Source organism: Nothobranchius furzeri, chromosome 6 (genome assembly GCF_043380555.1).
Source record: "Nothobranchius furzeri strain GRZ-AD chromosome 6, NfurGRZ-RIMD1, whole genome shotgun sequence".
Classification (NCBI taxonomy): Eukaryota; Metazoa; Chordata; class Actinopteri; order Cyprinodontiformes; family Nothobranchiidae; genus Nothobranchius; species Nothobranchius furzeri.
In genome coordinates, this window is record NC_091746.1 from 41,687,084 (window position 1) to 41,710,253 (window position 23,170).

The 23,170-nt window shown below is 41.4% G+C and overlaps 3 protein-coding genes across 7 annotated transcripts in view; 1 reads left to right on the forward strand and 2 right to left on the reverse strand.

The window, feature by feature from the left end:
• Window positions 1–329: 329 nt before the first annotated feature.
• Window positions 330–9,085, reverse strand: LOC107396327 (bromodomain-containing protein 3). Of its 2 annotated transcripts, none has more exons than XM_054744158.2 (10): window positions 8,928–9,085; window positions 4,198–4,500; window positions 2,950–3,087; window positions 2,728–2,863; window positions 2,392–2,651; window positions 2,164–2,292; window positions 1,577–1,759; window positions 946–1,058; window positions 607–881; window positions 330–507 (listed from the first exon to the last, which is right to left on the reverse strand). In XM_054744158.2, the coding sequence occupies exons 2-10, from the start codon at window positions 4,390–4,392 to the stop codon at window positions 413–415; spliced, it is 1,524 nt and encodes a 507-aa protein (XP_054600133.2). In that variant the 5' UTR covers window positions 4,393–4,500; window positions 8,928–9,085; the 3' UTR covers window positions 330–412. The 2 variants fall into 2 exon arrangements, with proteins under 2 accessions (XP_054600133.2, XP_015831481.3); XM_015975995.3 differs by having other exon boundaries at window positions 2,386–2,651.
• Window positions 9,086–9,662: 577 nt separating this feature from the next.
• On the forward strand, window positions 9,663–16,123 carry wdr5 (WD repeat domain 5). The gene is made up of 14 exons (XM_015976048.3): window positions 9,663–9,849; window positions 10,657–10,760; window positions 10,947–11,055; window positions 11,462–11,535; window positions 12,087–12,176; window positions 12,826–12,915; window positions 12,992–13,075; window positions 13,163–13,218; window positions 14,033–14,079; window positions 14,174–14,249; window positions 14,379–14,412; window positions 15,005–15,079; window positions 15,153–15,240; window positions 15,313–16,123. Exons 2-14 carry the CDS (start codon window positions 10,683–10,685, stop codon window positions 15,411–15,413), a joined length of 1,002 nt encoding a protein of 333 aa, XP_015831534.1. The 5' UTR covers window positions 9,663–9,849; window positions 10,657–10,682; the 3' UTR covers window positions 15,414–16,123.
• A 3,812-nt stretch (window positions 16,124–19,935) lies between these two features.
• The window catches only part of rxraa (retinoid X receptor, alpha a), a 164,261-nt gene continuing 161,026 nt past the window's right edge, over window positions 19,936–23,170 (reverse strand). For all 4 annotated transcript variants that reach the window (XM_015976012.3, XM_070552227.1, XM_070552226.1 and 1 more), the window contains exons 10-11: window positions 20,371–20,476; window positions 19,936–20,233 (exon numbers count right to left, since the gene is read on the reverse strand). In XM_015976012.3, coding sequence (XP_015831498.3) covers window positions 20,086–20,233; window positions 20,371–20,476 — 254 coding nt within the window. In that variant the 3' untranslated portion in view covers window positions 19,936–20,085. The remainder of the gene's footprint in view (window positions 20,234–20,370; window positions 20,477–23,170) is intronic.

Sequence of the window (23,170 nt, forward strand, 5' to 3'; positions counted from 1 at the left end):
TTTTTATCAGACATCCAAAAACCAAAATACTGCTGCACTGGTGAACTACTGAAACCTTTAAACAGGACAGTTTCCTCCACCGGTCCTTGCCGCAACATCTTCCTTTCCGTTTTGGTTTGAGAGAGTAGGGATTGGTGATGGAGCATGCCTGGGTCTGTTTTTGATTGGTTTGGAGTAAGTACTGAATCTAGTATTAAGGTACCTGGTAAGCTGTAATAAAGAGGAAACTTTTTATTAAGGTTTTTCTGACTCTTCCTTGAAGCAAGTTTTAAGAGCCAGGGCCAAACACAGATTTTATGATTTAAAAAATAAATTGTGAAACCACAAAATAAGAAAACAACGTTTAATTCTGAACAGTGAACGTATAAAGATAAAAAAATAGGCACTTAACATGAAATAAATACATCAGAAATCACGAGTCACTGTCATCCGAGCTGGACTCACTGGAGGAACTGGTGGAAGCGTCTGAAGAACTGTTGCTGTGATTGGAGGCAGTTTGGCTTTTCTCTGGATAAAGTAAAGCAAAACAAGCACCAGAACTGTTAAATCCCATTCACAGCAAAGGCAAATAACTCAAAGAAGTTTGCAGAAATTATTTGTACTTACTGTGAAATTTCTTGAATCTCTTGTAAAGGCAGGACCTGACATATCGTTGGAGCTCACGCAGCGTGGAGGTCTTCAGGATCTCGAAGTCAATCTCGATCTCATCCAGGTTGGAGCTGCACATGGCAGGCTCTAGGCTCTGAATGATCTCCACCACGTGTCCCAGCCTCGTGCCAGGTAAACGGTTAATGTCCAGGCTCAGCTGGTGCTTCTCTTCATAAGACATCTGCAGAGATTGGCCATCTGAATCCCAGTCTTGGATCCTTTCACAGGGCGGTCTGAAATCATGGCAAAATGTGAGGTCTTTGTTTACAAACTAAAAACTTAATTAAAACATTTTACCTTGAAATGAAGGTTGATAATCTTTTACTCAGTCTGCTGCATTCATTTTTGTCCTTTTCCTGCATCACGGGTCTTTCAGACAGGGCAGCAAGCTGATTGTGGACAGACTCAAACTGGGAGGTGTAACAAACACGGGTTACTTTGATGCAAGCTCATATTAAACACAAATTCTAAGTGAACTAAAAACACCAAGAAATGATTAGCAACATAATGGAGGGGGTAATAACTCAAACTTAAAACCCCTCATTTACTGTTTTATGTCAGCTCTAGTTCCTCTTCTTTAATCTACATCCATTTTCACACATGAATACAGGAGACACTCGTGAGAACACGTGGTTACAGACTCCACAGCAGCAGAGTACAGATGAGGCTCCCTTTTGTGGTGGCACCAACACAACGCGTATTAAAGTGTTCACAGCAACAAGTAGAAACCAGCATGAAGCAGGAACTTGAACCAGCTCGTGCGTTCACGCATTTGGAATAGACCCCTTAGAGATGTGCCGTTATGTTTGTATGCTGCGTGACTTCAGATATTTAACTAGAGCTGAATCGAATAGGTCTGCAAAAACAAAACTCATATCTAAAAAGCTGCATAACATTTTGTAACGCAGAAATTTGTACAGGAACCCACCTGGTCGTGCACTCCAGAAGGCCAAGAGGAACGTTCTTCCACAGACTGTGTTTGGTCCATATTGGAGGAACGTTTGCCGTCTGATCCACAGAGAGCTGCACTCTCGGCAGCCATGACGCTACCCGGTGTGGTTAACTCCACCTGCTCATCTGGCATCTTTGCAAACTTCTGCTCAAACACTCCCTGACGCATTCAAACAGAAATACATTTGTTTAGAAACAGAAGACTAGTCTTTTAACATATAACACAGGCTGCATGGTGGCTCAGCAGGTAGCAAGAAGGTTGCAGGTTTGAATCCCCACCTATCTGTGTGCAGTTAGCATGTTCTCCCCATGCATGTGTGGGTTTTCTCTGGGTACTACAAATTTCCTCCCACAAACAAAAACATATGCATGTCAGGTTTACGGGAGAGGCTGGAGTTTGTGTGTGTGTGTGTGTGTCGTTTGTCTCCGTGTGTCCCTGTGATGGACCGGTGACCTGTCAATGGTGTCTCCGACCTCTTGCCCAATGTCTGCCAGAGATAAGACACCAGCTCCTGTAACCCTGATGAGCACAACAAGTGACTGAGTGAGTGATTCACAACACACCTGCAGCTTTCTGGCCATTTCAACGACAAAGTGATGTGAGGGGTTGTATTTGTAGCAGTTGGAAAAAATTAACCGGACATCTGCAGCAAACTGTTGTGAGTCTTTGTATTCTCCGTCATCCATCTTTTTCTGCACATTCACAACAAAAAGCAAAGTGAATCTTCAGCGGCGTGCCAGGGTATGTACAGATAAATAAAATCAAGGCTGTGTTAGTGAATCTACTTTTACAGTGCTGAGGTCCATCGGGTATTTGATGATGTCATGGTAATCATGGATCCCAAGAGCTTCAGCATCAACAGGCAGGTAGAAAGGCCAAGCGTAGGCCGAGTGTTTCTTAGAGAGCATATCCTTCAGGATGTCGTTGCAGTACTTCAGCTGATCGCTCCAGCCTCCCTGAGCAGTTTCTTGCTGCTGCAGGTCTTTCTCTTGACCGTCACTCTTTGCATGGTTTATCATTTGCTCTGCACTTTCACGCCTTTTCCTGTTTTCTAAGAAAGACAGTAAAGGTGCAATAAATACTACATGGTAGGCTAAAACATTACACTTTAACCTCGGCTGCCTCACCTGCAGTGCTACTCTTCCTGCCTCTACCTTTGGCTGCATGAGGACAAACTTCCTTCTCTTTCGGAGGCATCTGGGCAACTCTTTGCAGGAAAATCTTTTCCAAGGCAAGGGCCATCAGCACAATGTCATCTGTAGGCTGCAGAGGAGGGTGAAGAAAACCCTGTAAGAGTTCAGTTCCTGTTTTAGAAATAAATCACTTTAAACAACCCAGCAGCCCCTTGCCTTGTTATATATGTAGCAGTTGGTGAACATGGTGTTGAAGTCCTGCATGCATTCACTGGCACTCCAGTAGTAGTTGTTCTCCAGCCGTTTCTTGATGGTGCCCATGTCCATGGGAGAGGTGATGACCTTGTGATAGTCCTGATAAAGAAGAAGAGACCGTTCAGGTGGTTCTTCGGTCTCCACATTCTCAGATAAAGAGACATAATTTGCTTGTTATTGAAGCCATACATTAAAACATGAGCTAGGATTTAAATGACAGACGGGAGAAGCAGATGTGTTCAAAACAAGCAAAGAGTTTACTTCTGAAGAGGCTGAAACGTCTGAGTTTTTAATGATCACGTTTTTATATGTGCCTTTTTGACTTTACGTAGAATCAAAAACAGAAGTTTAAAAATATTAACTACAAGTATTTTATCATTTGTCATAAAAATCTAAACTTTACAAAAAAGTAAACAAAATTCTAGAAAATTTGCTAGTGATCATATTTTGGTCTCAAGTTATGATCAAATTAATTTTGACCAAACAAATCATGACGAGTCTTTACGTAAAGGTTGAAATCAGCATAATTACATTGTTACCACCACTCTCATTAAATGAAACTACAAAACACAGTTTGCTAAAATACAAACTCCATAAAGTTACAGGAAAGCTGTTACCAAGAATAATTTGATGTGTTGAGTATAATAATGAATAAAAGAGCCTTTTAAAACCACCGTCACAGTAGCGCTGAAGACAGTGAAACAGGAGTAAGAAGTTAAAGAGACAGTTTCGATAATATTCATAGAATAAAAGAAAAGACAAAGAGGGGAAATCTTAGGGATTTAGAAGCATTTTTACTTGTCCCAAAAACAAAAGATACAATAAACTGATGTAAAGAATGAAAAACCGATGAATATTCAAAGATTTCGCTTATATACACACACAACATAATTCACTTGCATTACTCTCAATGGGTTGCTGCATTTAAACTTTTAATAATTACTGTAAATATATTATTACATTTCTGTACAGCAGAAGACTTAGGCCAGAAAAAAAGCAAACATGCATGAATTAATTAGACCAATTGTTTAAGCATTTACCTTACAAGCTTACATTTCTTCTGTCAAACAAAAACCAAATAATGGTACCTAGAATGTTTGATTACAGAAACGTAGATGTTTTTACTTGCAGAACAAACGGTACACCCATTACACAAATGACATCAGACCAATCTGCCAACAACATATCAATGGAGTTCAAGCTACTCACTGGTAGATTGAGAGCAGCTGCATCAACAGGGTTGTGGAAAGGCCAAGCATAGTGGTGCCGCCAAAGCGCTTTGACCACAACATTCTGCATGAACTGCAGCTGGTTGGTCCTCCGCCCTGGCTTGCTAGGATTGGTCACCTCAGGAGGGGGAGGATTCACAAACTGAAGAGGTCCCGGCCCCGTGTTCACTGACATGATGCCGATAAAACGTTTCTGTTATCTTGTGTCAGTCGTGCACGGTGTGTCCTTCAGCTCAGCAAAAACTCTTGAGGATCTGCAGTTCGTACCACACATGGAACCATGCTGTTGAATGAAACAGGAAACAGTTTTAATAACAATAATTATAACAATAATGCTATTCTCTTTATCCAAAAATTAGACTGCATAAACAAAATGCACTAAAATAGGACAGCCAAATATAGATGAGCATTTAACATTTTTTAAAACCGATACAAATATGAGATGAAACGTTGCAAAAACCTGGTGGTGAGTTGGCTCAGATGGTGGGGGAGGATGCCGGTCAGACCAGGCAGGCCTAAAAGTATCGCGAGGGTCTGCTGGGAACGTCTGGCAGAGTCTCCTGTCAGAAGGAACTTCAATTCCCACCTCTGACAGAACTTCCAAAATGTTCCGGAGTGGGTGGGGGACATTGAGTCTGAATGGACCCTGTTCCATGCCTCCATTGTTGAGGCGGCCGACTGAAGCTGTGGTCGCAGGAACGTCGGTGCCTGTCATGGTGGCAACCCCCGAACCCGCTGGTGGACACCGGCGGTTAGGGATGCTGTCAAGCTGAAGAAAGAGTCCCATCAGGTCTTTTTGGCCTGTGGGACTCCAGAGGCAGCTGACGGGTACCGGCAGTCCAAGCGGAATGCGGTTCGGGTGGTTGCCAAGGCAAAAACCCGGGCATGGGAGGAGTTCGGTGAGACCATGGAGTAAGACTTCCGTACGGCTTCAAGGAGATTCTGGTCTGGCGCCTCAGGGGGGGAAAGCAGTGCACTACCAACACTATCTATAATGGGGACGGTGTGCTGCTGACCTCTACTCAGGACGTTGTGGATCGGTGGGCAGAATACTTCAAAGACCTCCTCAATCCCACCGAAACGACTTCCAGTGAGGAAGCAGAGTCTTGGGACTTTGGGATGGCCTCTCAAATCTCTGGTGCTGAGGTCACTGAGGTGGTTAAAAAGCTTCTCTGTGGCAAGGCTCCAGGGGTGGATAAGATCTGCCGGGAGATCCTTAACTCATTCACTGCCAGCCATTTCCTGATCACTAACGCCTTCGCTGCCAGCGTTTCTCACCGTTTTTACTGTTTTTTAAGTCACAGAACGTTGCACGCTAGAATGATGTCGATGCCAAAACAAAGAGGAGACTCACCTCTTACATCAGGAAGAAGCCGTGTGTTTCGAGCGTTATCCGTTCTTTCATAATCCGTTGTCGAATTGTGATCGGTAGACGCTTTTCCGGTTCGTGCCTCACTTTTTTTTACAGGAACGGCCCAAAACGATCTCCTAACACATGGATGTGTTGCTTCCTGATCATGTGATCTGTGACGTATGCGGATGATGATTGGCTTCAGGGCTGAGATGCTTGTTCTCTCAGCGCGGGGGCTCGTTCTGATGCTCAAACAGTAAAGAATGCAAATGACGACTTTAGTCGTCAATGGCAGTGAATGAGTTAAGGCTCTGGATGTTGTGGGGATGTGTTGGCTGGCGCAGCTCTGCAATATCGCGTGGACATCGGGGGCAGTCACAATGAACTGGCAGACTGGGGTGGTGGTGCCCTTATTTAAAAAGGGGGACCGCAGGGTGTGTTCCAACTACAGGGGGATCACGCCTTCCTGGTAAGGTCTATTCAGAGGCTCTGGAGAGGAGGGTCCGTTGGATTGTTGAACCTCAGATTCAGGAGGAGCAATGTGGTTTTCGTCCTGGCCGTGGAACACTGGACCAGCTCTATACCCTTAGGGGAATCCTGGAGGGTGTGTGGGAATTTGCCCAACCAGTCTACATGTGTTTTGTGAATTTGGAGAAGGCGTTTGACCACGTCCCTCAGGGGGCCCTGTGGGGGGTACTCAGGGAGTATGGGTACCAGGCCCTCTGATACGGGCTGTTAGGTCCCTGTATGACCAGTGTCAGAGCTTGTTCCACATTGCCAGCAGTAAGTCGGGCTTGCTCCCAGTGAGAGTTGGACTCCACCAAGGCTGCCCTTTGTCACCGATTCTGTTCATAACCTTTATGGACAGGATTTCTAGGTGCAGCCAAGGTGTGGAGGGCATCCGTTTTGGTGACCTGAGGATCAGGTCTCTGCTTTTTGCAGATTATGTGGTCTCTCTTTATTCTGCTCTCCCCACCTATTCCACCTTCCTCAGGAACCACTGATTACCCCTTTCTCTCTCTCTTTCTTAAAATTTGTTTTATCACAATAGTCTCTTTTTTTGCTCATTTTAAATATATTTTTAAACATTTTCTAAATGCTTTTTTTATAGTTTTACATTTTTTGTTTTTGTGAAGCGCCTCGTGATTTTTATCTTGAGAGGTGCTATAGAAATGATATTTTCTTCTTCTTCCTGTTGGCTTCATCAGAACGTGATCTTCAGCTTTCGCTGGAGCGATTTGCAGCCGAGTGTAAAGCAGCTGGGATGAGAATCAGCTCCTCTAAATCTGAGACCATGGTCTTGATTCGGAAAAGGGTAGAATGCCTTCTCTGGGTCAGGGATGAGGTCCTGCCCCAAGTGGAGGAGTTTAAGTATCTCGGGGTCTTGTTCACGAGTGAGGGAAAACTGGAGCTTGAGATCGATAGGCGGATTGGTGCTGCATCTGCAGTGATGCGGGCGTTGTACCGGTCTGTCGTGGTGAAGAGAGAGCTGAGTCAGAAGGTGAAGCTCTCGATTTACCGGTTGATCTACATTCCTACCCTCACCTATGGTCATGAGCTTTGGGTAGTGACCGAAAGAACAAGATCGCGGATACAAGAGGCTGAAATGAGTTTTCTCCAAAGAGTGGCTGGGCTCTCCCTTAGAGATAGGGTGAGAAGCTCGGTCATTCGGGAGGAGCTCGGAGTAGACCCGCTGCTCCTCCACATCGAGTGGAGCCAGTTGAGGTGGCTCGGGCATCTGGTCTGGATGCCTCCTAGACGCCTCCCTGGTGAGGTTTTACGGGCACGTCCAACCGGGAGGAGACCTGAAGGTAGACCTAGGACAAGGTGGAGGGACTCTGTCTCGTACCTGGCCAAAGAACGCCTTGGGATTCCCCCGGAGGAGCTGGCCCAAGTGGCTGGGGAGAGGGAAGCCTGGGCCTCTCGCCTTAGGCTACTGCCCCCGCGACCCGACTCCGGATAAGCGGATGAAAATGGATGGACGGACGTTGCAAAAACAAAAATGACATTGACAAGACTTCCAGTGGGCATACTTCTGTAATTTATTTTTCAACAACCACATAAACTGATTTTCAATTATTTTACTAGATCTAACTTCAGACTCAAACTGGAATTTGTTTCCTTGAACAGATGAAGCACAATGTGTAATGTGTGCTTCATGTCATAATTATAATAGACAAAAAAAATCAGGTCTAAAAAAGTCCTGAGATGTATTGATCTTTACTTTATCTGATGTATGAGACATTCAGCTAATGACATTGTAACCCGTTTCCGCAGGAAAACAAAATAGTTTGTCTGTCAAGCTAACCCTAACTAGAGTAAAAAAAAAAAAACTACAGCAATCCAAACAAAAACTTTAAACTATGTCATGTGACATAACCTAAGAACATTATTTTTACATATTTTGACAATGTATGTACTTATCAGTGATACCTGTTAGGATAAAGCAGTCTGTTAAGCACTGCTGATTCATATCAGGTGTGCTGAAGCAGAAAAACCTTTTACATCAGGGGTCTCCACTATCCAGCAAGTTTTTGTTGTTTCCCTGCTCCAACACACCTGTTTCAGTGATTAAATTACAGGTTCAACGAGTCATCAAGCTCTGCAGAAGATGGTCGTTAATTACCTGCTGATTACAGTCAGCTGTGTTGAATCAGAGACCTCTCTAAATTTTGCCTTCTTCAAGCCAGGAGACTCGTAACCAACGTGCACGTTCAAAATATTTATAGAAAAAAAATCTGGCGGACGTGACAACGTGCACGTTAGCCACAAGAACAGAACACGAGACAAAGCTCAGTTTAAAGTTAGAAGACATTTGTCAACATGATTTCAGATTCCCGAAATAACTTGTAAAAGCTTTTCATAAGCGGTGACGCAGAAGATATCGTCAAATACTTTTCGTTTACAGTGAAAAACGTGGCGTAATGTACGAATGAGACTAAATGACTAAATAAGCGAGATGGTTTTACTCAAAATGTATTAAAATGTAGGTTTGGACAAAGCGACATGATTGGCTTTAAAACGTTTCAAATACTTATCGTGAAATAAAAACACAAGTATGCACGATGTTCGTTAGCATAAAGTTAGCTAGCTGGTTTGGTAAGGGACACTGCAGCGGATGACAACACACTTTGTGACACCGACTGTTGATATAAGTTTCGAAATACCAACTACAGGTTTTGGTTAAGTAACGTTTGCTTTAATTTGGGGCAAAATGTAGCGCCAATAAATAAGCTTGAATTAAATTATCATATAACGAAGCGAAGAAGTCCGCTTCTTTAAACACCTATTGTTGTTATGGAGGAGGCTAACCGCTAAGTAATGAGTAAAAATAAGAAAATAACAACAGAAGTGTTTACCAACTCATTTAAGAGGGCGTGTTGACATGGGAGCTTGACGCTGCACGGCTTGGAAGAAAGCTCACCGAAGCCAAAACAAACTAGTGAACACCAGAGTGCAGTGTGTTCAAAAAGAACTAGAAACTTCTTCCCCGACCTATTGCAGCCACGGCTGAAGGGACAGGTCTGGTGCTCATAGCGCCATCTGTTGAGCCGGAGAATCCAAAGCGCGTTCACAGCTGATTTATGGTAAAAGTGTGAAATCTGCATTTCACAAAATCATATTTATAATTGTGGAAAGTATTGAGCTAAAAAGTAAATGGTTAGGGTTATATAAATAAATGCAAGTGATTTACTATGAAAATATCACAGTCAGTAGTTCATAACTACATAAAGCATAAAATAAGGTTACGACGTATTAAAGATATGTAATTTGTTTGTTTTATTTAGATTTTTGTTTGCTGTGTGTTTGTTTCTGTTTCATGTAGACTTTTCCTTTTTGCATATTGATTGACTCTGACAGCCACAGCCTGGTTTTTAAATGGCTACTGCCTTTCATTGAAATTTAGATGAAGTATTTCACATAATGTACTTCTACAAATTCTCTGTTGAGAATTTTTGTCATTTTAAATTTAAAAAATACAAACTTGTAATAAATAAGATTAATTAAAACTATTGGGCTCTTTTCAAACGGCAGTCGAAACGATTTTTTCATAATTGTCCCTCATTAGTTCCCGTCACTTTTGAACGTCATGCGCCTGCGCAAACTGTAAGCACATTCCCCGCTTCACCTCGCAGCTCGTTCCTTTACCAGGCAAACATCCTCAAGCAAATAGCTTGATTTGTTCTTTGTTCTATCTCTCTTTAGTTATTATACGGACTGTTTTAGATTTCCAGGATTTGCAAGGAGTACCAGTCTGACTGTAGATCTAAATTGATCAACGTAAGTATCGGTGTAAAACCGAATCTTCATTGTTTCAATGGAGGCCCCCTTCGTGGCTGCATAACTTGTCAACAGCATCAACTGCATGTCAAAACTGCGATTAGCTTCTTCATATAACTGTGGCGTTCATGCCAAAATACATTTTATTCCGCGAGACAGCCTCTAATCTATAGATCTTCACGTTGTTTTGTTCGAAGGTAACCCAAGTATATTCAGGTGTTGAACTTTACAGCGAACGTACTCGTTCTCCCTTTGTTTGCTTTTATTTTTCGCATAAATAATAATTCGAAGCAAAAACGAGCTGGTGTCAATGCATTTGAAGGCAACACAAGATGGTAAACGGTAACCGGACAAGGGGGTTGGCCTCAATCGGTTTTCATAGTAAGAGCAATTTAACGTTAGCTAACTTCAGCTAGCTGCATTAGCTAATTTTATAGCTAAACGGACCCTAAACGGGCATTTAAATACTTTTGAGCATCACAGCCTATTAATAAGCCTAATTAAAGTAAAATTTACATGATATATACTTAATTTATCTTATTTAAAGTAAACCCCACTGTTTATTTTAGATCACAGTAAAGGAAGCTAATGCTAACAGATAAAACAATAGTTTTTAATCACGTTTACCTTAATGGTGGTTATTAGCAGTCATCGAGCTGGAGGGTTTATCTTATTTCTCCAAACTTTAAAATTCCGGGTGTTAGAAATTGTAAAATTTCCACCCAATAACTTATCCCAGTTGTTTAATCTTTAGGTTTAACTTGCCTGATTTATTAACTTTTTTTATGGTTTCTTCTTTTGTCTCAGGTGCAATAGATGCTGATTTCCTCACCATGGCAACAGAGGACAAGAAACCAGAGACTGACACCAAGCCTCCAGTTGTCCCATCAGCCTCTGCTAGCCAAAGCAAGGTCTGACAAACCCAAGTTTTGGCATTGCCTGTAATCTCCCACCCTGTCCTCTTATGATAGTTTAATTCTAAGTTTTTGTTAAGGACTGTCAATATTCCAGCATTATTTCGGATTTTTTCTTTCTTTATTGAAAGTATTTCATCATGTTTATTCATTTGCTAAATTAGAACTGGTTTTCTTTTGCAGACTGCACCTGCAAAACCAAACTACAGTTTGAAATTCACACTAGCGGGACACACTAAGGCTGTGTCCTCGGTTAAATTCAGTCCAAGTGGAGAATGGCTCGCCAGCTCGTGTAAGCATCTCATTTTGAATCATATCTTGTTTAAATCTCAGCTACCTCAACATAAATCTTCTTTCATTCCATAATAAAATGTATTGGGTTTTGTGAAACTATGTTTGATCCAGAGCTTTTTTTAAAGTTTGATAAAACACTTGTACTGCATAGATGAAGTGTATTTTGTGCTCTAAGTTAAATGTAAATAACAATAATAGCAGTGCTTTAGTGACTAAATATTCTTATGCAATTGTGAAATTTTTATTGGTTTTAGTATTTATCTTTGGGTACACTCGTTTCATTTGAATATCTGATCAGCTGAAATGATTGAAATGGGGAAATTATATATTTTTTACCATTTTGCAACTTTTCAGTCATTTTTTTTCTCTTTTTCATGATGTCTTTTTCATTGTTTGTGTTACAGCTGCTGATAAACTCATCAAAATCTGGGGCGCTTATGATGGCAAGTTTGAGAAAACCATTTCTGGACACAAACTTGTGAGTAGAAGGGACCCTTACCTGTGGCACTGTTGTGTTTCTGCCTGCAGGACTGTATTAGGTAGAGTTTCACCGCTTTTACTAAAACATCAAAGACTCCTCCCACCCTGGTCATTACTGTTTTGGACTCTTGCCGTCCAGTTGGTGCAAACAATCCCCTTCCCCACAGCAGTAAACTAAATGTACTAAAACCCTCTCATGCGCATTAGAGCAAAAACCTCAGTCACCAGTGCAATAAGTCTAATATAAAGTGAATACATTTACTGCTGCTACATATCTAGTAAACATGTACTTCTGTTTATATATTTATATCTGTTCTTTTTTTCTTCTGTTATTCCAAACACACCATTTGAGTGCCATGCAGCAGCAGAGGGTATTCACATGCAGTGAATAATAAAAACTTTGAGTCTGATCTGTTTGGTCGTTCAAAGCAAGAACAAGATTGTATTTACATTTTTAGAAGATAAACATGAGAAATGACTCCATTGTTTACTCTTGTATCATTTTATGTCCTTGAAGCCTTGAGATCTTAGAATTTCTTTATTTTCCAGGGAATATCTGATGTGGCCTGGTCATCTGACTCCAACCTTCTTGTTTCTGCGTCGGATGACAAAACTCTGAAGATCTGGGACGTTAACTCGGTAAGAATGTTTTAAGGTGTGGTTCATTGAAAAACCTTTTTTAATGATTATTTTAGTTACTCTGAGGTTTTTCATGCAGGCTGAACATGACAAAAGTCTCCTATCTTCTGGATTAGCTAGAAAATAGATGGTGAAAGTCTAGGGTTAGAAAATCCTGACAGATCCACGTTACACTGTCACTAAACATTCATGGGCTCACCCATCTTGGCTCATGACGAGGACGGCTATTGTTGGTTTAGCGTCCAGAAAACAGCATAGAACATCTCGGCTGGTAGAAGCTAACCGTTAGCATTAGCAACTCCACCACACAGCAGAAGCTCATTCAGGCTTGTGTTAGTTGTGCAGATAAAACATCAGCGTTGCAGAGCAAACAGTGAGTGGTAGAGCTGTGTTGCTGTTATCCAATCTAAGGCGAGACGTCCAAATATCAGGAAGTAAAATTTGAAATCCTGTCATCTGATGCTACTTTCTCCTCTAACTTCTCTGTGCTGAAACAGGTGCACCGGAGCTTTTTTTCCCTCCGCACTACGACTTGCAAGGCATTCATTCCTATTAGGAGCTACTGCAAACGTATTAAACTTGAGTGAAGAACCTCTAGTGTGTTTGAATTTGAAATGTGCCACATGAACCGGTTTCTATGTGATTTCAGGGAAAGTGTTTAAAAACTCTGAAAGGTCACAGCAACTATGTCTTCTGCTGCAACTTCAACCCGCAGTCCAATCTCATCGTGTCAGGATCGGTGAGTACGCCGCCGACTGTGGAGCTCTGATTTTAAACCCAACAACGGTTCTTATTGATCTCTGCCCCGTTTGTAGTTTGACGAGAGCGTCAGGATATGGGATGTGAAAACTGGGAAGTGTTTGAAGACATTGCCGGCTCATTCTGATCCTGTCTCTGCTGTGAGTTTTATTTCTTTTTAAACTTGAAGTTTATCTCTTAAATGTGACAGGATTGTGTGAACAGCTGACGCGTGTTTGATGTTGCAGGTTCATTTCAACAGAGACGGTTCCCTGATCGTGTCCAGCAGCTACGACGGCCTCTGGTGAGTCCCTTCTGTTCCACCAGGATCTTAGTTCTGGTTCTCTGGCTGTGCTCGTCTAATGGGCTCGACACACGAGAGGCGACATCGCCTCTCCTCCATTCATTTTCAATGAGACATGCGTGACAAAGCGATAATCGCGGGTCTCTCTCCTACTAAGCGAAACGCGAAAAACGTGCGTGTGAAATCTTGCGCTCGTGCACGTGTCGTGCACGGACGACCCAGCGACGCAATCCCAGAAAGTTGAAACATTTTCAACTTTGCATCGCTGTCGCTCGGACGAGGACCAATCAACGGAGGTTTCATTCACTGACCAATGAGCGGACAGGATGCTCTGCACATCTCCGAGCAAACATGGAGGAGAAGTTGATTATTATTATGTTTTATAGTAAAATCAGAAGTAAGATTTCACATAACTCTAGCAGCACCTTGTGAAACATCATATCTACCGCTTTTTTAACTCTGAACCGCTTAAATAACCTTAATTCCCTCCAACCTGACACAGCCAAACAAAACAACGGAAGTTTCGATTTCGCCACGGAACAGAATGCGTAGACGGCTTTGCCGCTGGCCGCTGCCGCGGGTCGCCTCCCGTGTGACAGGTAATAAAAGCGACGGCGACAAATTTCGCTGTTCGCGGTCGTTTGTCGCCTCCCGTGTGTCGAGCCCATTACAGTTGGGTTTTCAAAATACAATCTGTCTAGGAATTAGTATTCTGTTCTGCTGCCCGATAGAACTTAACTGAGTTGCCTTTTTGACCCTACAGCAGGGTAATGGTTATTTATTCCTATTAAGTAACAGTTTTGTTTTTGTCCAGTCGGATCTGGGACACTGCATCCGGACAGTGTTTAAAAACTCTCATTGGTAAGTTTGAACCAATATCCCTTAAAATATCTTTTAAATTGTGACGTTATTGTTTAAACTCGTTTGTTTCTACTTGTTTGCTCTTTTATGTCAGATGATGACAACCCTCCAGTGTCGTTTGTGAAGTTTTCTCCCAACGGGAAATACATCCTGGCTGCCACACTGGATAAGTGAGTGCATGGCTTTACCCTGCAGGGGGCGGCACAGCGCCACGATGTCCGCTCTCTACAGAGAAACAAGCATTTCTTCTACTTTGGTTTTGTTACTGGAACCATTCAACACATTCTCTACTTTTTCAGCACGCTGAAGCTGTGGGATTACAGCAAAGGAAAGGTAAACAAAAATAAAGACATCCGTTACTCTTTATGTACAGGGATTTGTTTTGGCAGAAGTTTTTATAGCTATGCAAAAGAGAAGGCAACTTCTTCTGTTGTTACAGTTTTTAAGATTTCTCTCTGATGCTAATATAAAAAGGTAATATAAAAACTAGCCAGTTAACACAGTTTCAGCTGGTTTTACTGGTGTCCAGAAGAGAAAACGGTGTGAACTTGTTTGGTGGGTCAGTGATGAAACTGGTTCTGTTGGCAGATCTAAATATGTGTCCAAAAGGAAAAAAAGAGTCATCTAGAATGTTTTTAAAACCAAAAGTTGGCAATAGAACCAGCTGTTACAAAGAATAGCGTTTAAATGTCTGAAGGTAAAGCTTCTTCCTCTTGGAAATGCCTTTTTTACTTGTAATGATCACAATAACAGAGCTGAGCCAGATTCCTGCCTGCTTCTACAGTTTTCATAAGCTGATTGTTTCCAACCCTGTTACTTTTGAACCAGACATTTGCTTTGAACTAATAAATAAAAAATACATTTATTGATGGTGACATTTCAGAGAGTGTGAATTTGACTTTTAAAAAATGTTCCACCATTTCAGTGCTTGAAGACGTACACGGGCCATAAAAACGAGAAGTACTGCATATTCGCCAACTTCTCTGTCACCGGGGGAAAGGTATGACCTCTCAGTGCTGAAGGAGCTGCAGAGTGTAGCTGGGATCTGATGCTGGGCCTCTGCTCTTTTGCAGTGGATCGTGTCTGGCTCGGAGGACAACATGGTTTATATCTGGAACCTGCAGACGAAGGAGATTGTGCAGAAACTCCAGGGGCACACAGGTACAGCAGCTTTGTTTAAAAAGATCTGAAGTGAGGTGTGTGTGTGTAACACGTTCCTGTGTCTACATCCAGACGTCGTCATCTCGACTGCCTGCCACCCGACAGAGAACATCATTGCATCTGCAGCGTTAGAAAACGACAAAACCATCAAGCTATGGAAAAGCGACTGCTAAACGCCCTCCTTTTTTAGTTTTGGGGCTGTTCATCTTTATTATTTTTCCTACATTGTGCTGTTCAACATGAGGACCCTTTTCTAATGGATGCTGAGAGCTGATCAAATTCTGCAGGGAAAGGCAAACTCCTCTCAGCCCTACGTATCGTATCTGCAGCGAACGCGCCCCTCTGGTGCCGGATTCTCTGCGTCTCATTAGAGAAACACTGACTTATTTTAAAAGACGGTTCTGACGTTTCAGTATAATTCACACTGCATTTGCCTCTGCTTCACAACAGCTCTTGTACAATAAATGTAATGATTACTGGTCCTTCCAATGAGTTGTCTTCATTTGTGTGGAAAAACTACAGAAAAGCTGAAATTTGCATCAAATACCCTTTTTTATTTATATAAGTGGTACCAAAACGGGAAATCTAATTCAAATGTCATTGGATGTTGGCAGCAGATTGTTGAGTTTTTTTAAGCAAATTATAGTTCGATGAGGGAAATAAAGTTTTGTGTGAATTAAAGTAATGGTAACCTTTTTTTTAAAGTGTTTTCTTAGTTTAAACTGACTAAATCTGTATATATCACACTGGCATAAAGCTTGTTTTATTCCACCACACAGATTAGCTCGCAGCTGCGCTTGCTAATCCAGCAGCATCTTGCCTAGCTGAACCTGTGGATATTTGTTTTGCATCTGACCACTGCTAAATAAAATCCGGTTTTGTATGTTTCATGTGTTTTTACTTCACAATCAGCATCACTTCAAAGTTTAATCTTTTATTCAATAACATTTTTTCTGTCCATGGTAGAACATTAGAGCAACCCACAAACAACAGATGGCAAAACGTTTCATCTTGAAAATGAACAAAAAGAACTATAATGAGCAGAAACATTCCCGACTTGCAGCGACGGGATGAAAATGGCAAAGTAAAGGCGACAGTTACCAAAGTGCCAAAGCTGACCCCCCCATGAGACTCGAGTAAGCTTTTCCACAGCGAACATGACAAACCCACAGAAAGAAGGGAAAGAACAGAGTACATAAGCCGGGGCTAAAATTACCTTTGTACAAAAATAGATCTTTTTTCAACATTTTTTTTTCCAACTAGAACATTTTACTGTCAATGCAACAAAGAAAGCAGTGATTGTGTCACAAGTTCCGCTTTTTCCTGATTACACTTCTTTTCTATTCGAACACACATTTGCTAAGCAACATATACAGTTTTTTGGAGAGATTAAAGGTCTTTTTCTCCTAATTTTTCAAGGTCACAGAAAACGGCTGAGAAGCTGGTTGTTTTGAGCTGACGCACTTCTGCTGGTTTGATAAACAGTTCAAATCCCTCTGATGTCTAAGAAAACCCCACCTGGTTTGGTCTGAAAGACTCCTCCAACTTTAGAATTTGGAAATCTTCAAAAAAACATCTGCTGATATATATATATATATATATATTTTTATAAATATATACAAATATACATATTAAAATATAGCTTCATGTTCTAAAGCGTTTGTAGGTAATCATTCTACACAGATGTTTGTAACTTTTCCATGGAGATCCATGTCTTTTTTTCCTGCTGGGGCGTGAACATCAAACACTTATTTTATTCATTGATTTAATGGCTTTAGTCACCACTCACAGTCAGCTAGAAAAGAGAAACACAAGACCCAAGAAAACAGATGGAAACACACGTTTGATAGTTTAACACCAGCTGTTCTTGATAAAATTACCCTCTAGGGGGAAAAAAAGATCTTTTTGCAGAAAAATCTCAAAATTTTTCATTTTCTCTGTTTCCCCCGAAATAGAAATACTGTAAACGGAGCTCAAGCTGGCAGTTAATACTGTCACCTGGATAGGCTGTATAATGGAGGCCACCTCCTGTAAATACGAAACAAGCCAATATTTCAGATCAAAGTTATTGCTGCTTTTTCTCATCTTAAAGCTATAAGTGACTAATGATATTTGCCTGAAGAGAAGGGTAAACTTTTGTGTTTTTTTTTCTGTTTAAAACTTGCAAAGTTCAAGTACTGTTGCAATGCTGATTCTCCTCCACCAGATGGCGGTCACAGCTCAAACTATACACCGCATCAATCGTCTCACACTTCCCCAAACTTTCACCCTAAATGAAGTCCAGCAGGTTTGTACATCTGACACTTCAAAGCTGGTAGAGAGAAGAGAGAGAGACAGAGAGGACCACTGGGGGTCATTTCGAGGACTAAATATTGATATATGTGCATTTTATGACCGGTGATTTGGTCAGTTAGTGCTCCGTCGAGTCGTGAAGGTGTCGCTAGAAAATATTAAAAGTTTAGATTCTAGTCATCTATATGTAAACCACTTTTCAGTTTACGACCCATACATAATGACAACAAGCACTTGAGGCCCTAGTGATTTCTGAAACTATAAAAAAATGTACAATTATAGTGAAAATATGCTGTTGGTAATTTTTTTGTTGTATTGGATTTCTGGAAACATTTTGAGATCTCAGACTTGGAATTTCATTCCCAAAGGTGAATTTGGATCCTGAGTTTGGGATAAACTGTGGAGATGAACGGTTGCCAACAGCATAGAAATGACATTTTCTGTTTTTGTTGTTGTTGCATATCTCATTTGGTGCTTTTGTTAAATATGAGCCAGAAAATGCATTCGATGTCAAAACATTATTGAGGCTAATCGGATCATGACAAAAACAAAGTGAAAGTTAAAGAAGCAGAAAAAATGAGCTGGAATTTAGTAAACTGCAGACACAACAGACAGATAAACACTTTTAAAATCAATCAAATTCAATGTAAAAACACGGAATTAATGTAGGAAATTAGCTTTTACTTCACCAATATGTTTGCTGTAACTGTCAAGTTTATTCTATAATCCAAGTGAAACATTCCACACACACACACACACACACACACACACACACACACACACACACACACACACACACACACACACACACACACACACACACACACACACACACTGCGTTACAAGCTTGCATTTATCAAAGGGTGATTGAAAACACAGTGCTTAGGTTTGGTTTTTGTTTCTATGGTCCAAAGAGTGTCGACCTGTTAGTGAAAATGAACAGAAAATTAAGCTATAGGTGTTTTTTCTCCACTTTAACTAATACATTGCCATATTAACCATAAAAACGTGTCTTTAAGCTCTCCTAAATGTCACTTTTTCCTAAAACAGGGATGTTTCCTTCAGTCAAGGGTGAATAAGCCAGAACAGAACAACTACCAAACATCTGAACAGTGTGGACGCCCACCTCGGCAATCTTTGGAAATGCACTCAATGCATAGTTTTGCAGCAGCTGCAGCATTTAAAGACAAAAATAAAAATCAGGGAGGCAAAAACAGGAGGAATATGCACACAAAAAAACAACACATCTACACATTTCAGTTCAATGTGAATGAAACTACAGAGAAGTGCACAGAGTGAGTGTCAGCGCTCCCAAACTCCACCTCCGAGGTCAATCACATCCGTTAAGAACTCCGCTGTCATGAGGTTAAGTGCCAAGTAACAAACAAATGAACAAATAATGGCTCTGCTGAAAAGAAGAGACAAAAAGCGCTTCTCCTGCATCATGTAAATGAGTGTAAAAGTGATGGAGATGGAGGTATTTGTGCATTGCTGCCATTTTAGAGTGAAACTGTTTCAATACTGTGGTACGGATGTAGCTTTCTATACAGGTAGAGGTGTTTGTGGAAAGGGTGATGCCCGCTGCAACAAGCAGAGGGACGTCTGAGTGTGGAGGTGATGAAACAGACATCAGATGAGAGCCGGGAGGATGTTTAAGGAGGCTGGAAAGCTCGGAGGCTGGCGGAATAATAATTATCCTCGTTTGAGTCACTTTTTCAGAGATCTGAGTTCGTTAGGCGCTAGCGTAGCATGAAAGCTAACTGAAATTTGTTGATGATTCGAGTTGATGAGATGTCCTCCCGGTTACACAGTGTTGATACAGTAAGGACGTGGTTGGATCTGTCGGATTTGGGTGGAGACCTGAGGTTTGTGAGAACTTGCAGTCTTCTGAAGCCATCTCTGAGTTCAGCTCCGGCAAGCTCACTCTTCCCAAAAAACAAAACAAAAACAAAAACAGCTAGTGCAAGAGCTGACGTGTTTTAGTCAGACTGAGTTCTGCTGCTCGGGTGAAATGTTATTTTGTACCCCCCTAAAATGGTCCATTTCTGAAATCGGGTACAGGTCTGATCAGCCCAGAGGTTTTAAAGAGTCTACGATTGTCCCGATCACAATGACATCATTGTGGATTTGGTGTCAAAACGTGGAGCCTTTCATGTGGGCCTGAAAAACCCGATCGTCTCAGCTGTCTGCTGAAGGTCAGGGAAAAGAAGGTCAGAGGTCAAGATGAGAACGACGGCTCAGTGTGTGTCGTCCTCATTTCAGTCCCACTGGTTTCGCTGTCATCTGATTTTTATATATATGTTTTTTATATATACGAACTTCTTATTTATATATTTATACATGTTATAAATGAGACCCATCGTGAATTTCTTGTTTTCAAAGTCAAAGAGAGTCAATGAACAGAGGAGATGAGGCGGCGGCGTGGGGCTGGGGGCGTGTTCTCCGTACAGTCTCAATAAAACGCCCGGCTCTCTTCCCAGAGGTGATGTTTGTGAGGAGGGGGCGGGGCATGAGGAAGAGGAGAGAGGATGGATTTAGGAGGGTTTACTGCTACTATGTCATCTGATGAGGGGCTTCTAGCATCTCCATGAGGAAGGTGTCGATGGGCGTGTCGCCGATCAGCTTGAAAAAGAATAGGTGTTCCAGACACTTGAGCCCAATGGAGCGCAGCGCCGGTAACCGTAGCAACAGCTTGGCAAACCTGTTCAGAAACAACACAAGCGTCAGTACTGATGATAAAACAAGGAATCAACAGAGAAAAACGATTAATGCTGGTTATTTTGTAACCAACGTGGCTAGGTTTTAGTTATACATTCATGTTTGTGATTTTAATCCCACCTGCCCGGCTGCTCGGGGTACTTGTGTTTACAGTAGGCCTCTAAAGACGCGTAGACCTTCTCTCTCAGAGCTTCAACTTCACCTGGGTTGGACAAACCTTTAGAATCTGAAACACAAGCACAAGAACAAACAACTATAACAAACCTGCAAACATATTCTGTTTTAAAATCGGATTTTTTTCATTCAAACAGTGAAAAAAATCAAAAATCTAAATATTATGGCAAAAATTTGAATAACAGCTGAATCTAGAAGTTTTCTCTCAAAGATCTAGCCATCACAAGTGTTTGGGATTCATTGGGAACTCTGTGATTTAGTCTGTGTAAAGGCTGATTTATACTTCTCCATGAGCTCCGCAACGTGAGAGATGTACACGGAGTGTTGGAAAGGTTTTTACATGTGAACTTAAGCGTAGGCAGCAGAGTGTTGCAAAACAATTCCCCGCCAGGAACACAGAGGGCGTAGCGTTTTTCTGTGGTATACTGCCACCGTCACACTCATGTATCCGGTCCACGATAGTGCATTTACTAATGTGTTTATTTATTTCAGAGACTTTATAACACGGACAAATTTGTCCTTCATTCTCCTCCACCTCTTCATGTGGTCGCCACCTCTAAACTCATTTTTCCTTTAATTTCCGTCCACGTTTGCTCCATATTTTGTACTCCTACTATCATGGGTGAATGAACATTCATATTTTCAGTTTTACCACAATGCGTTCTTCAATCTGTTCTGGGTCTGCCGCTAAATATCTTTTTACTTTTTAACGGGGCAACGACGGTGCTGGTGATGAATTTACACGAAGCGGCATCCTGACCAATCACAAGCTTGCAGTCTCTGTCACTTTCGACAGATGTTTAAAATGTTGGGGAAGTCTCCGTCGCCCTCTGAGCCCATCGGAGAGCCCTTGCACCGACGCATAATGGCGTTGCGTGTCTCCGCACTGATGCAGAAGTATAAATCAGGCCTAAGTCAGAATGTGTGACGAATGCGAAACAACCGTGGGAGGAGTTGGAGACCAGATCGAAACTAAATTGAAACATAGTTGAGACACTTTGCTGCTAAAGCGGGACAAAAAATTCACATGAATGTTGACATTTGTTTGCAGTTATTTCACAAATCACAAAAGTGAGAATCCAACAAAAAAAAAAAAAAAAACATTTTTTGTCACAACTTTTGTTTCTCCAAATCGTCTTCAGCAGCCATAGAATAACAAAGCTTGAGGTTTTTACTCATTACAGAAAAATCCTAAAACATTTTCAAACAAATGTTGGCTGAATGGGCATAAATGAGTCAATCTCATTTTATCTTTCCCTGAAACAGGTTTGTGACTTGCAGATTAAGTTTTAACCCTAAACCAACATGTGTCGCCCCATTCTGCGCTAATTTAAACTCCAATGAAAGACACATCTTTGATTCGCAACACAAACACGTCATTGATGAACACCAATGGTCACCGAAGCGTTTCACCATTGCCTGACAATGAATGAACACTTGTTTTTAATGGCCGGACTGGACTAAATTGTGCAGTGTGGGAAAGGAATTACCGAAGAGCCCTTTTTAGCCTCTTAGCCTCACCCCCCTTCCCCATCCTCCCTCTTCATTTGCAGCCTGAGAGCCATTTGCTCCCTCAGTCAGACCAGTTTTACAAACGGCTAATTAACAGGAATCAAGCAGCAAAATGAACCAAGGTTAGTTGGGCCTGGGCATGGCCTGAACATCATGTTGGACACCGAGAATCAGTGTTCTAGATCTACGTTGGATACCACAGGGACACGTGGATCGAGTCATTAAAAACCTGGGTCACATTCAGGAGCAGCTTTAGTAAATGTGGTGATTATTAAAGTAAAAGACAGGACGTGATCACATGATGATCTATTTTTCTCCTAATGGACAAACCTTTAATACTTCCACTTCTTTTTCTGACACTCTCTTCGTGCTTCTGCACTCTGGTTATGATCATCAAAACTAACATTGAGGATAAAAGTGATACAATGCTATGAAGGAAGGAGTAATACTTTAAAATTAATAAACAATCATGATAGACTTTCACGATAAGCAATCATGAAATGAACTATCCATCCTTTGTAATGCTGTCATATGCAGCCCCACAAATTTGGACAAAATTATCTCTGGTTTTCAGGAAAGGTTTATTTTCCTTTTTCTTGGCTGGGAATATTTACAAGTGAATATATCAAAATTTCCAAGTAAAACTGTCATAGTTTCTGTTTAAAGTATGCCATTATAACTGTAATGTATTATGGGTATATCTTACCTTTTAACAGTAAGTTGCTGTATTTTTTCTGATTTTTGGTTCATGTAAGTAACCAGCCACAATGCATTATGGGTAGGTCTCTACACTCGTTATTTCAACACATCTGCAGTGGTCTCTGGTTTCAACAATGAATGCCTTGTGAGTTGTTCTCTGTGGAAAAAAGGCTCTTGCGCTCATGTTTCAGGAAGTAGAAGTTAGTTGGAGGAGTGTGTTTGTGAGTGTGTGGGTTGGACAGTAGGATTTGGAGTCTGACTCCTTACTTTAACTTTTATTAAGGGGCCTGCCACCGCAGGCAGGGCCCTTATTGATCCTAACCAGAGGATTCATTATCTTTTATATTATTCTTCGGGAAGCGTGCACCCCACAAACGTTACATCAAAACGACTGTCTCAGCCGTGGATAATATGGTGTATTATAATTTTGGGGGTGCTCACCCCCATGTCACCACATTATCATGTTTTTGGGGTGCTCATCCCAACATTTTCGAGTTATTATGGCAACGTTATTGCCATGGTTAACATTAGCAAG

Coding starts and splice junctions, on each gene's coding strand:
- LOC107396327 (XM_015975995.3), bottom strand. CDS start 4,392: ATGTCAGTGAACACGGGGCCGGGACCTCTTCAGTTTGTGAATCCTCCC. Junction 1,059..1,576: donor CTTCTGGAGTGCACGACCAG/GTGGGTTCCTGT, acceptor TACACCTCCCAG/TTTGAGTCTGTCCACAATCA. Junction 882..945: donor TTATCAACCTTCATTTCAAG/GTAAAATGTTTT, acceptor CCATGATTTCAG/ACCGCCCTGTGAAAGGATCC.
- wdr5 (XM_015976048.3), top strand. CDS start 10,683: ATGGCAACAGAGGACAAGAAACCAGAGACTGACACCAAGCCTCCAGTT. Junction 12,177..12,825: donor AGATCTGGGACGTTAACTCG/GTAAGAATGTTT, acceptor ATGTGATTTCAG/GGAAAGTGTTTAAAAACTCT. Junction 15,080..15,152: donor TCTCTGTCACCGGGGGAAAG/GTATGACCTCTC, acceptor GCTCTTTTGCAG/TGGATCGTGTCTGGCTCGGA.